The following is a 13014-nucleotide window of genomic DNA, read 5'->3' as shown; positions in this document are numbered from 1 at the left end:
TCTCATTAGCTGCCTTCCTGAGCCTGGTGCCCTTCTTATGCCCTATCTTTCCCTGTAATTGTGTCAGTTTCTCTAAAAAAATTTTATCCTTTTTTTTGCTGTACCACACAGCATGTGAGATCTTCGTTCCCCAACCAGGGATCGAACCGATGCCCCTTGCGGTGGACGTGTGGGGAAGTCCCTGCGAAGTATTCTTTGACTCGATACTAGCTCCCGGATTAGACGACGAGAGATGAACAGGACCACATAGGTGGTCTTTTCACTGTTGACTCCAGCATTCCAGATGGTAGACCTACATCCCTCTCACTTCCCCTCATCCCCTAATTGTGTCCTTTTTCCTGCCGCTGTTAGTATCCATGGCTGATTCCTGCTCTTCTCCTAAGGCCACTGTCTTGCTGCCCCGGGACCCTCCCCCAGCCCCTGGCAGCAGAGCCCGATGGCCTCCCAGCTAGCCTCAGGTTCTTCCTCTCTTTTGGTCTAGGGTTCAGATGAGACCATCCGAGTCGTGTCCATGGACAGAGACTATCATGTGGAGTGTTACCACTGTGAGGTAGGCGGGCCCCTTCCTGCCCTAGAAGGCCCTCAGGATGCATCGTAAAAGTCCGAGAAGGAATCATCATGGGTTGATGGGGGCAAGATGTTGGCTAGGAGCTGTGTCCCAGAGCTGATGGAAGAAGTGGGGTGATTTGGTGGTGGGGGGGCAAAAGGTTGAAAAAGATGCAGATGTTTGGGTATAACAGTCTTTTTACTATTTTCTCAACCTTTGTAACCACCGAGTCCTGAACTGGTCAAGGCTGCTCTCCCTGAAGCTGCAGAGTTGAGGGAGGGGGTGGCAGGAAGTGTGGGTTTCAGATCCTTTTGGGGGGCCAGATTGTCAGGCAGGTGTGTCATTTGGGGGAATAGACTCCCTCCCCTTCAGCTTGTAGGTTTCTTCATCATGAAGAAACCCTCCCCACCCCGCTGCCATGCCATACTTGGAAACAGGCCTGTCCCTGGTTGGTGTGAGGGCAGGCCCTCCCTGGGCAGGCTGGAGCTTCGTCTCTGCACCGGCGTTTTCTGCCCAGAGTGAGGCAGCGCCCTCTGCTGGCGTCTGGGTCTGTGTGTTGCCTTCATGTCACTCCTGCAATGTTTATTTATTTTAATTGTGAAAGTATGGTAAGACATTTACAGGATACGTGGAAAATATAGGTCAAAGTTACATACAGTTCCACTATATATTCAACTTTTAAGTAGATAAATCAAGACGTTTTAGTTGGAATTTCAGTATCAAACTCTCAAAAATTAACAATGAATAGACAGAAAAGTAGAAAAATAGAGTAGACCTGAGAAGCACTATGAACCAATTCAACATAAGGTTTATACAATTTTCACGCAACAGCAGGATACAAATTCAAGTTCCCACAGACTATAAACCAGGAGACACTGGAACACATCCAGGGACGTAGGACGAGGTGCCCAACTTTCAGGGTCTACAGGTGTTGAAATCAGAAGCCGTGCAGGACCTCTTGCAGTCTGTTTTTTGTTTCCCCACCACCGCGTGTTTTTGCCTCACTCCAGGACTGCGGCCTGGAGCTCAATGATGAAGACGGCCACCGATGCTACCCCCTGGAGGACCACCTGTTCTGCCACTCCTGCCACGTCAAGAGGCTGGAGAAGGGCCCCTCGCCCGCAGCCCTTCGCCAACACCACTTCTAGCCAGAGCCTCCCGCAGACCTCACGGCCAGATGAGGAGCCAGGGCTGCACCCTGAGAAGTCTGCCAGTTCATTCCAGTCACCCCCGGGGTGGGATTGGGGCCGGGGGAGGCAGGGCAGGCAGGGGATTTCCTGAATGTGTGCAGGGGGCGACTTTGCTTTAACCAGGGAGGGGATCCCTGCCGGGCTGGGGCTGTGTATTTTCCAAGTGCCTTTTTCTGCTGCCATACCCTCATCAGATGACTCAGGAAGACGCCTCAGCAAGCGCGTGGCACGTGACAGATCTCATTGATGCGACTGAATGAACCCTCCTGCCCTTCCGGGAGGAGCTCATGCTTCAGAGGGAAAGACTTACACTCAGCATATGCTCTGAAGAGAGTTCAGCTACCAGTGTGTTCAGTTCTTTCCCTCCACTTTGGGAAATACCTGCACCCAAACACCCACTCCCAACCACACACACACAGACACACACCCCGTCCCAAACACACACACCCCCTCCCAAACACACACACAGACACACACCCCCTCCCAAACACACACACACCCTCCCAAACACACACACAGACACACACCCCCTCCCAAACACACACACAGACATACACCCCCTCTCAAACACACACCCCCTCCCAAACACACCCCCCTCCCAAACACACACACACACACACACACACACTCACCCCCTCCCAAACACACACCCCCTCCCAAACACACACATACAACCCTCCCCCCCACAAACACCCCTTCCCAACCCCACCCCCCCCACACACACACCATAATTTAAAACTTCCTTCCACTCCAGAGCTTCACTTCTGTAGAATGGCTACAAATTTTAATTGTATCCTTGCAAAAGGGAAGTTCTAATATGTGCTCTGCATCTTAGGAGGCATTCTCTTGGTTAAAACAGAACCAAGATTTGAAATGAGACGGAATTTCCTCCTTGTACCTGGGTAGCATTCTGGTGCCCCTGCAGATCCTCATGCCTTTAAAGGCAGCCGGGGGGCCTGACAGAGGTCGATCCTGTTCTATCGAAGTGGGCTTTGGGCTGAGAACTCGGTGCGGGCGCCAGGCCTCTTTTGCCCGCCTGCTTGCCCTTTTTCCCTCTGGAGCTCTCAAGAGTCTGGAACTTCAGAGTTGCTCCTGCAAAGGCAGGTCTCAGGATCTTCTGTGGGGATCCTCTTGTGTTTTGCTTATTTAACATGGGCTTTGGGAAAGGGTGCCCGCATGTACTGAGACCTAGCCCCTTATAAACGAGGAGACTGTGTGTGTGTGAGATCTCAGAGCCAGCCTGGGAGAGAGAATCAGCATAAGTTATTATATTCATTTCACAGGTTTCTCTCTTGCCCAGTTCTTGGCCCAGGCATTAGTATAAGGTACACTGCTTTTGTCTGTTTTTTTTTCTTCTTTTTTAAAAAGTCGTTTCCCTCTACTTTTAGTCTCCCATACACACAAAAAATACCTCACAGTAAAGAGCTTCACGTTAAGGAAGGATTTGTCCATCACACTGGCTTAGCCGGTGTATGTTAGGAATCCCTGGCTTTGCCCAGGTCAGCCCAGTGGGTCAGTACACTGAAATCGTAACTAAAGGTCAGCTGGGAATAGATCTGATTGATACTGGGTGCTTTTGCCGTATTCATTTCATCATCCTGGTTCCCCCAGGGTGGCAGGGGCTAAGGGCCACACGCTGGCAGGATCTCAAGGCCAAAGTCTGCCCTGTGTCACATGCCCAAGGCCAGAGGTCAGTACCCTTTGGTATTTCAATGAGAAGAAAGCGGAAGAGAAAGGTTGGCTGGCACTCACCCTCTCAGCCCACGCGGGGGAGCCCTGGGCCTTGCTGCAGGAAGGCAGGGGCCATCTCACCGCTGCCAGCCGGCGGAGAACACAGCGGCCGGTGTCTGCTCTCTGCCTCCTGACCTCACACCCAGAGTCAGGGACTGGGTGGCTGGGACCTCGGAGGGTGTCCATGGACCCCAAAGTCACAAGGGACTCACAGGCTATTCACTGGCCCTGTTCTACTTGTAAGCCATGTTTTGGCTCATTTGGTGGCAATTGCCTGTAAGCAGCACAGAATTGGCACCGTGGCTTGTCTTTTCCGTTTCGGCTAATTTCATCCTGTTGGAATACTTTGGCCAGATGTCACTTCAACCCAGGCTGTGGTGTTTGCTTCCACTGGTTCCTTTTCATAGGCCGAGCCTCTTAAAAACCTGTGAGTACAGGGGGTCTGGGGAAGTGAACCCTGGGGTCACCCCTCCCTTCCCAGTATATCATCCAGCTCAGCCTCGCTGAGGCTGGTGGACAGATGGAGCCAGTCAGTACGTCTTAACCTTTCTCGGCCAACCTAGGTTGATTTCTGGCCTTGATGACACGCCTTTGCTCCACTGTCGAGTCAAGCAGAGGGAAGAAAACTGCCTTGGAGCCACGTCAGAAGTAGAGGATTTGTTTGCAAATTGGGTAACAGTTGACCTTTGAACAACACAGGTTTGAATTGCCTGTGTCCACTGATACGTGGCTATTTTTCAGTAGTTAAATACTGCAGTTGGTACTACACAATCTGTGGTTGGTTGAATCCACAATGCAGAGGCACCATGGTTACAGACGGCTGACTATAAGTTATATGAGGATTAACCCTAGGGTTTTTCGAAGATCAACTGTAGTTTAAAAACCGGTGATTGATTTTCTAAATTAAATTTTTAAAGTGGCCTTGATTGAGGCAATTTCGGTATCTCAGCAAATATTTCATACAAATTGAAGAACAATAACAGAATTTCTAGACATACTAGAAATCTGAGCAGCAGCTTCTCTTATTATCATGTTCCCCTGGAGAGGGTGCTGGGTAGGAATCTTGTGCCAGTTCTGTCTCCTCCTCAGGCCCTTGCACAGAAGCCGTGAATAGATGCACACTTACCAGGTATTTTAAACTTCCTATAAATTATTAACCAAATCCGTAACGGGTAGTTATTTATAGGTGTGTAGAAAGAACATGGGCTTTCCAGGTGGCACCAGTGGTAAAGCATCCACCTGCCAAATGCAGGAAACATGACAGACCTGGGTTCGATCTGTGGGTCAGGAAGATCCCCTAGAGGAGGAAATGGCAACCTACTCCAGTATTCTTACCTGGAGCATCCCATGAACAGGAGCCTGGTGGGCTACAGTCTGTAGTATTGCAATGAGTTGGACACAACTGAAGCAAGCACGCACACACAGAACACACAAGCACTTCCTAGACCAGGATGAATAAGTTTGTTTTAAAAGGTAGAGCAAATAGCCCTGTTTTGAGCTTGGACTTTAGATAAAACAAGAACTATGGCTGATTCCAGACCCCAGAGCCAGCTTCCAACCTTGTCCCTTGCTTCACTTTGCCCCTCAGTTTTTTCTTGTCATTTTTTCCACCCCAGCTAGGGTCCTTCAAAGACTGCCTGGGTGCCCTGAGCAAAGCCAGTTGGGCCTATAGTATCAGGATTCTCTCTGCTGTTACCCTCCCATCTGTGGCTGCGTAGAAAGTGATTTGTTCATTTTTTATAAGGAAGGGCATTGAGTCCTGTTGGGTCATTGCACGTGGTGGCAGGACTCTGTTTCTCCGTGGTTACAGCGCTTGAGTGAAAACCGCTTTCAGCCCAGTCCACTGAAGTTGTTCTCCTGAGTCCCGGGAGGCCAGTGATGTAATCAAAGAGTTCCAATCGCTTTCAGGTCCTGCCATTGGCTTGTTTCCCTGGGCTCGAGTCACCCACGATGAAAAAGAATAATGTTCAAATTTGAGGGAATGATCTGGAATTCACACTTCTTTGCAGGCCACGTTTGTGTGCCGTTAACTACAAGTGTGAAGGTTTATGAGGGCTATGACGGATGCTGGTGCTCTTACAAAGAATATGTGCAAGACTTGACCCCACACTCTTGCTGTCTGATGCACCTATTCAAACTATCAGCCAGGAAACCACATGCTTTGTCTTCTCCTTTGTGCCAGGAATGAGTCCTGATTTCCCAGTTACTATCTGAAGTATTAACAACTTTTAAAAGCTACAGGAAAAAGATGAGGAAGAAGTGTTAGCTATCATTTGTTCTGAGCCAGCACTGGACAGATGTGGGAAATTTCCATAGAGTGGATGAAAAGTTCACTTGGCAGAGAAATCATTGTCCCCTCCCTGTGTCTCTCCTTTTACTTTGATTGATTCAAAATATTGTTACTGTAAAATTATTCATAATTTTACTGTTACTATAAAATTATTCAGAATATTACTATAAAATTATTCAAAAGATTGTTATAAAATTATTCAAATTTTTACTGTTACTGTAAAACTATTCAAAATCTCATGACAATAAAACTCCCTGAATTTGTAGACTATTAAAGTGATCTCCACCATAATGATGTTTCCTGGATCTTCTTTGTGTGTGTGGAGTAATAAGTAGATGGTGCTTTTTGCTAATGGGATTTGGTCTTTTAGAGCTCTGGATTTTTTTTTTTCTTTGCCATTATGGTTTATCACAGGATATTGAATCCCAGAGGTGAGTGACCCTCTAGATTTAAGGCAGCCATGTGCAGGAAGGCAGGTCTTGGCAAGGGGAAGGGGCAAGCAACATGAGTGGCTATTCTGACTTTACAGACGTTAGGCTACTGTTTTTCTACAACTGACGCTACAAGGGATGAAGATGAAGCTGGCGAAGACGTCTGGGCTGGGGTGTGCCCAGGACTAGAGATGAGGTCTCCTGGCTGCTCTAGCATGGAAGAAGAGGAGAGGAACATATGTGACTGCCCTCCATGACCAGAGAGGGAATGACCCTGAGTCAATTCCTGTGATCAACCCTCTGGTGCACAGGAAGCCCTTGGGCAGGACACCTTTGAGATCAAAAGCCCAGATTCAAGATCTAACTCAGGCTCCACCACCTAATTGCTCAATGAACGTAAGCAAATTTTGTTCCCTCATCTGTAAAAATGGCTATAACAACCGAACTTAACTTATAGGACTATTGTGGAATTGACTGAATTAGTCCAAGTAAGGGCTTTCCTGGGTGGCTCAGTGGTAAGGAATCTGCCTGCCACTGCAGGAGACTCAAGAGATGGAGGTTCAATCCCTGGGTCAGGAAGATCCCCCAGAGGACGAAATGGCAACCCACTCCAGTATTCTTGCCTGGAATATTTCATGGACAGAGGAGCCTGGTGGGCTACATTCCAGGGGGTCAAAGAGTCAAACACGACTGAGCACAGCACACATACATACACACAGTTCAAGTAGCAAACAGAGCTCTTGAAAGAAAGTAGCCTTCCAGGCTCCCCTGTCTGTGGAATTCTCCAGGCAAGAATATTGGAGTGGGTAGCTGTTCCCTTCTCCAGGGGATCTTCGCAACTGAGGGATTGAATCCAGATCTCTTGAATTGCAGGCGAATTCTTCACCATGTGAGCTACCAGGGAAGCCACTGCTCAAGTTACAGGTTTGAAGACTTACTAGATCTTTCCATGGGGACAATCAACAAAATACAAATGCATCAAAGTACGGGGAAAAAAGCAATACAAACAAAAACAATTTGAAAAGAAAAAACCAGGAGATAATTATTGAGTATATAAAAGTGAAAATTACTGGAAGTTCAAAAATACAAGGAAGAGGAAAATGTAAATAAATAAAAACGTTGCAATGTGTTTGACAGCTAAAGAATTAAAATCCTTAATATATTTAAAAGTTCAACAAATCTATTAAGAAAATTAGTACATATATCAAGATAAAATATATACATTAAGTAATAAATATAAGCAAAAGGAAGTTCCATTTTTCAATTATGAAAATTGCAAAAAATAATGAAATTTATAATACTGAAGAGCATTCAAGGAAACTGATGCTATTGATGGAAATGTGTATCTAGTTTTTTGGCAGGCAATGTGAAAATATGTACCAAAGTATTAAAAACATCCATGAAATGGACCTTAAAAACATATGTCTGATGGTTCAACATCTAAAAACTTTTAATACATATCAGAAATAATTCAACTCAGCATTATATTTTTAAGTATTAAACTGATGATTCAAATTCCCAAAAAAGGTTAATATTTGAAATATATAGTTTTTTCACGGGCTATCTTCAAGGAATATTTAATGACCATAAATCTCAGACGAAAGCTAAGGGAACAAAATGAGAACATTTGTCAAACAATCTCAAATTTGGAAAAAATACTTGAGGTTTGACAGAAAACAACAAAATTCTGTAAAGCAATTATCCTTCAATTAAAAAAGAAGATTTGGGAAAAAATACGTGTATAGGTTTATTTATATTAAAAAGTATGGAAGAAGTCCATAAGGAAAAATTATGACGCTGATAGTAATGAGGAGGAATTACGACGTTAATAGTAATGATCTCGTGATGGGAATTTGGATTTTTGTTTTGAATTCCCAGTACTTTCCTGTATTTTACAAATGTCTTGTAATTTCTTCAGGAGGAAAAAACGTATTGGAGCGTTTAACTGATCGATTGAATGATTAGTGAATGGACAGTGTCAGATGTTACGTTTCAGGTTTCACTCTCATTTCCAACACAGACCTTCCGTCCTTCTTAGGTCTTCCACTCAGGCACCAATAAAAGGAGCAGTAATATATTAGGTAACACCCTCTGAAAGGACAGGGCTGCAGACCCCGAGCACTTTGCGGACCCCCAGGCGACTCGCGCAGTCGCACTGCAGCGTTCCCGCCTCCGCTGCAGCTTAGAGCTCGCCGGATCCCGGGAAACGGACTGCGCGGCTCTTCGCGTCCCCGCGGGGGTTTCTGCTCCACAGGAAATAGGGCCAGAATCTCTGCCTTAAATGCGCAGTTGCGTCATCCGCTAGCTAACCTCCTACCACAGCACACCCTCCACCCCGCAACTACCACCATCCTAGCTGTGTTTTCCTAAATGTATCCCGTTTACAGAGTCTCCTCGTGTGCATCATTAATTAGGGCACTTTGCAATTTACAAACCACGTGAGACAACTCCGGGTTCCAAACCCAGCTCAACAGATGACGTTTCGGACAGAGCAGGCTTAAGGAAATCAACCCCGAATATCCACTGGTAGGACTGATGCTGAAGTTGCAATACTCTGGCCACCTGATGCGAACAGCCGCCTCACTGGAAAAGACTCTGATGCTGGGAAAGACTGAAGGCAAAAGGACAAGGGGGCAGCAGAGGATGAAATATCTCTGACTCGATGGACATAAATTTGAACAAACTCCGGGAGATAGCGGAGGACAAGGGAGACCGGCCAGCTACAGTCCATAGGGTCGCCAAGAGTCGGACAAGATGTAGCGAATGAACAGCAACACAACAAGCCTTAACATTCGAGACATTTACCCTTCTGACGAGAGTCCTTGCTAAGGACACCCCGTTAACATCAAGCCCAGACACGACAAAAAGTACACCTCGAGCCAGCCAGGAGTCGAACCTAGAATCTTCTGATCCGTAGTCAGACGCGTTATCCATTGCGCCACTGGCCCTGTACAAGTTAGCCTTGCACTGGAGCGCAGATCACGCCTTACGCACCTAACGACAGGCTCCACGACATTAGCGCTGCATTTCCGACGCTCGGCCGGGCTCTGCGTGATTCGGGTCTGCAAGCTCCCAAGGCTCCGCCTCTCCCAGCCAACGCGCTCAGCCAATCCTCAGCCGCTACGTCACCGCGCTCTTCCTCGCCCTCACACGGCGTCGCGTCGGAATGTGCGCCTGTGGCGCTCAGTGCCCGCGCACGAAGTTTGTCCAGCGCCGCGTCCCGTTTTCTCTCTCAGCCTGGCGGGGCGGGGCGGTGGGAAGAGGCTGGGACCTGCGGCCGCTGTAGGAGGGTGACCGGTATCGCTGGAGCCGAGGTGGCGCGGGGCGGCGCGGTCGGAAACCTAGGAGGGAGGCTGTGGTGCAGGATGGCGGCCACGACCTACGAGCGGCTGAAGCTGTGAGTTCCGCGGGCCAGCGGCCGTTGCCCGAGGGGGCCTGCAGGGCAGCGGGGTGCGGTGGGGGGCAGGTGTCGGCCGCCGGCCGCGGGGAAGCTTCCTGAGTCCCCGCCTGGGGCGGCGGGCCGGGTGTGGGAGCCCCGCGCGCTCCCCGCCTTCCTGGCCGGGTGCGGCCGCCCCTGGGGCCCTGCCGGAGTCGCCACAGGCCCGGGATTGACAGTCCCGCCAGCCTCTCTCCGCTGGACTCCGCCTCAGCGCCCGCGGCGGGGGCGCAGAGCTGCTCGCCGGGCTCGGCGTTAGCATGCAGCCCTCTGGGCGCCCTCCTTCCCATTTTATTTTTTTTTGCAGAGGTGGCGTCTAAATTTATCCTTATTGCTTAGGAGAGAAAAAGTTTTTTTCTTGTTTCATGGGCCGACGGCAGCATTTTAAAGGCGCACACACAAGTGGATAAACCTGGTCTAGCTGGCCATTGAAGCCTTCCCGACCAGTCTTTAGGCTGCAGGAAAAATTTAAAAGTACAAGTCAGTACTCAAGGTCCTAAAAAAGTCTACTACTACTACTAAGTCACTTCAGTCGTATCCGACTCTGTGCGACCCCAGGGACGGCAGCCCACCAGGCTCCCCCGTCCCTGGAATTCTCCAGGCAAGAACACTGGAATGGGTTTCCTACTTGGCTCTAAATATTATGCCGCCCAAGCATAAAGCAGATTGCTAAATCCATGTTGACAGCCAGGGGCTACTGTCGAGAATTTTGGGCTCTGCAGATCGAGTTTTCGGTAAAGCCAAGCTCTCGAGGCTTTGAGAAAATAGACTCTGGTTGTTAAGAGTTGTGAATTAAGTGTTTGTAGGGTTTGAGATTTGTCCTGGATTAAAAAGCAGTAACGTGTATTTCCCTTAGGGTTTACCATCAGCCCTTGCACTTTGCTTGTCTGTGAATAACTTTGTTCTACTCACTTTGTGTTTTAATGTTTTACCTCTAGACTGAAAATCCAGTGATTGGTACCTCAGAATGTCGGGCAGCAAAAGCAAATGTAATTTTCCAGAAGCTTATCTGTCCTTAAATAAGTTAAAATATCTTCGGACTTAGGCAGAGATATCACATTTCCTCTACAGGGAAAGGAGGACAAGAAGATGTGGTTTGAACACTTCCTATGCTGACAGAATCTCAAGCTCACTTAACTTTCTGGAAGGTTCAGATAAAGGTTATGGCTGCAAAATTCAAAGTGAGGTCATGTCCACGTCAGATGTTTTGCGTAAAAGACTATTACTTTTTCCTCAGCCGCTCCCCGCCCTCCACCTTGCCAGTCTCTTGACTCTAATTCCCTTGGAAAACCCCAGCTGCACGCATTCTCGCCTGGTTCTCCTTTGCAAGGTGATCCTTGTTGGTTAATTGAGTCTAGGGAGCTGTCTTTGACTCTGGTACTGGCCAGACTAGTGTCACGTGGGCCGTCCTGGCTAATTAGGTTATTGTCTACCTGATAGTCACTGAAGGGTTTAATGGGATCCTACACCAGGTGTCAATTGTGTTGAAGCAGTTTGGAGCCTTGGCTTGATTGCTGCTCAGCATTAGGTTAGGAAACGAGGTCGAATTTTCCTGTGGCCAAGGTTGACTGGGATGGAGAACTTGAGAGTTAGAGTGATAACTGCCTAGGAGGCACTGAATGCAGTCTCCAGACTTAAAAAGGTTGGGCAGGGCGCTCCATATACATAAAAGAGAAAGGAAATTTGGCACTGACATGGTGAGCCTGATGCTTTTTTGTATTGATTTTTGTGAGAAGTGGAAACTATAAATTTGTTTGGGTGAAAAAGCAAATCTGGGGTTATATGAAAGTCACGCTCCACTTTGTCAGTTCTTAACTTTTTCTGCCTGAAAAAATAGTTCTAAGTGCTTCTGTAAATGAGGATACAACTTTTTTTTTTTATAGATACAACTCTTTTACAACTTTGTTTTTCTTTGTCAGGGAGTGTGTGTGTTGGAGCCTGCTCTTATTTCTTCTGTTTTGCCCTTGCTGCTCTGAGGCTTCGTTTTAAAATGTGGCCTCTCTGACCTGAGGGGGGTTTTTTTTGTATTTTTGTTTTTTGATGCATTGGAGGCAGAAGTAGTTTCTGACCCACGTAAGAATTAGTGGGACACAATGGTCATTTTCTAAAGTGCCTAGAAATGTGTTTTAAGAGATTTGTGCAAGAGATAGTATGGTTATTTTATAATGGAAGTGTTGTTACTGGCTTTATTTAAATATTGAAGTGCTTGGGATTTTAAAATTTGTCCTTTGTTATGCCGTACATTTTTTCCCAGCCCATCTGTGTCATAAGACGTTCACCTTCCTAAGGCCTGCGTTTCATCCTCTACTCTCCTGCTTACAGTCTCCAGTTCCATTTTATTGACCCATAGGATTAAGCCCAGGTTTCTCAGCCACCTGTGTTCTTGCCTCTCCACAGTCTGTCCTCTGACCTTATTTCCCATGACTGCTCAATGCCTTTTGTTTCTCATTTCGCCAGCCTTGGCCACCCTCTTTTTACTTCCAGGTTGGTCTTATTTTGATCTTCGTATCCAGAAGGGCTTCTTCCTCTCTCCCCTCTTTACATGCTGATCACATTTGTGGTAGAGCTGAGCGAGTGCAAGCTATTTCAGTCATAGCAGACTTATATTCCCTTGCCGCTTTGTGTCCTGACCCTGTTACTTACTCTCTCTGAATGGGATTTAATCTGTAAAACGGGAAGGTTTCTACCTCACAGTATCATTATTGTAAGGGTTGACAGAGTGTAGACAAAACCAGCATGCTTAACAGGTAACTCCTCTTCTCTGTGAAGCTTTCCCCCCGTATCTGTCTCTTCACGGGGCTCCTGTAACAGTCTGCTCTCACAGGGACCAGACCCCAGATGTCCATATGGGTTTGCACGTCTGTCTCTTAGGATTCGTTAACAGTGTACTTAGGGTCTAATGGGCAGGAGGACTGACAGAATGACTGCTCCATAGCACTGCTTGTGGTGCTCACTTTGCCGTCTAGAAACGATGAAATCATTATGTACACTTTGTTTCTCCAGCCGGGTTACAAGTATGTAGAACATACTAGAAACATCTGAATGTTCATTTCTTCTCTGGTCCTCCTCAGTACCTAGCATAAAGCCTGGTGCACGGCAGGCCCTCAGTGGAGCGCCTGAGTAAATGAAAGAACTTCCTAGTATAGAAAGTAGTGCTTTTCTGCGGTGCTGCCTTCTAGTACTAGCACTTCAAAACGGTCACAGTCTGGGGTGATCTGGAGTGTATGATGTAACAGCAGCAACTTAAGTCATTTCTTGAATGGTGTTGTCTTTCCAGTGCCTCTGTGACATCTAGGCTGACGTGTATTCTCTGTCATCGTGGAGGACAGGGAGGACAGTGCCCTTGGCCCCCGGGTAGGTCACCCAGCCCAGCGGTGGCAGAGCTGGCC

The 13014-nt window shown here is 47.5% G+C and overlaps 2 protein-coding genes and 1 non-coding gene across 6 annotated transcripts in view; 2 read left to right on the top strand and 1 right to left on the bottom strand.

The window, feature by feature from the left end:
• Positions 1-6049, top strand: part of LIMD1 (LIM domain containing 1) — a 79064-nt gene extending 73015 nt beyond the window's left edge. For 2 of the 3 annotated variants that reach the window (XM_059879879.1, XM_059879880.1), the window contains exons 6-7: positions 482-550; positions 1558-6049. In XM_059879879.1, coding sequence (XP_059735862.1) covers positions 482-550; positions 1558-1695 — 207 coding nt within the window. In that variant the 3' untranslated portion in view covers positions 1696-6049. The remainder of the gene's footprint in view (positions 1-481; positions 551-1557) is intronic. The other variant, NM_001193163.1, reaches the window with a different exon arrangement.
• A 3015-nt stretch (positions 6050-9064) lies between these two features.
• On the bottom strand, positions 9065-9137 carry TRNAR-ACG (transfer RNA arginine (anticodon ACG)). The gene has a single exon. It is a non-coding gene; the product is annotated as a tRNA-Arg (tRNA).
• Positions 9138-9449: 312 nt separating this feature from the next.
• Positions 9450-13014, top strand: part of SACM1L (SAC1 like phosphatidylinositide phosphatase) — a 53082-nt gene continuing 49517 nt past the window's right edge. For both annotated transcript variants that reach the window (NM_001357318.1, NM_001102131.3), the window contains exon 1: positions 9450-9586. In NM_001357318.1, the coding sequence (NP_001344247.1) occupies positions 9555-9586 (32 nt within the window). In that variant the 5' untranslated portion in view covers positions 9450-9554. The remainder of the gene's footprint in view (positions 9587-13014) is intronic.

Source organism: Bos taurus, chromosome 22, assembly GCF_002263795.3.
Source record: "Bos taurus isolate L1 Dominette 01449 registration number 42190680 breed Hereford chromosome 22, ARS-UCD2.0, whole genome shotgun sequence".
In the NCBI taxonomy this organism is placed as follows: Eukaryota; Metazoa; Chordata; class Mammalia; order Artiodactyla; family Bovidae; genus Bos; species Bos taurus.
This window is presented reverse-complemented; position numbering and strand designations above follow the sequence as displayed.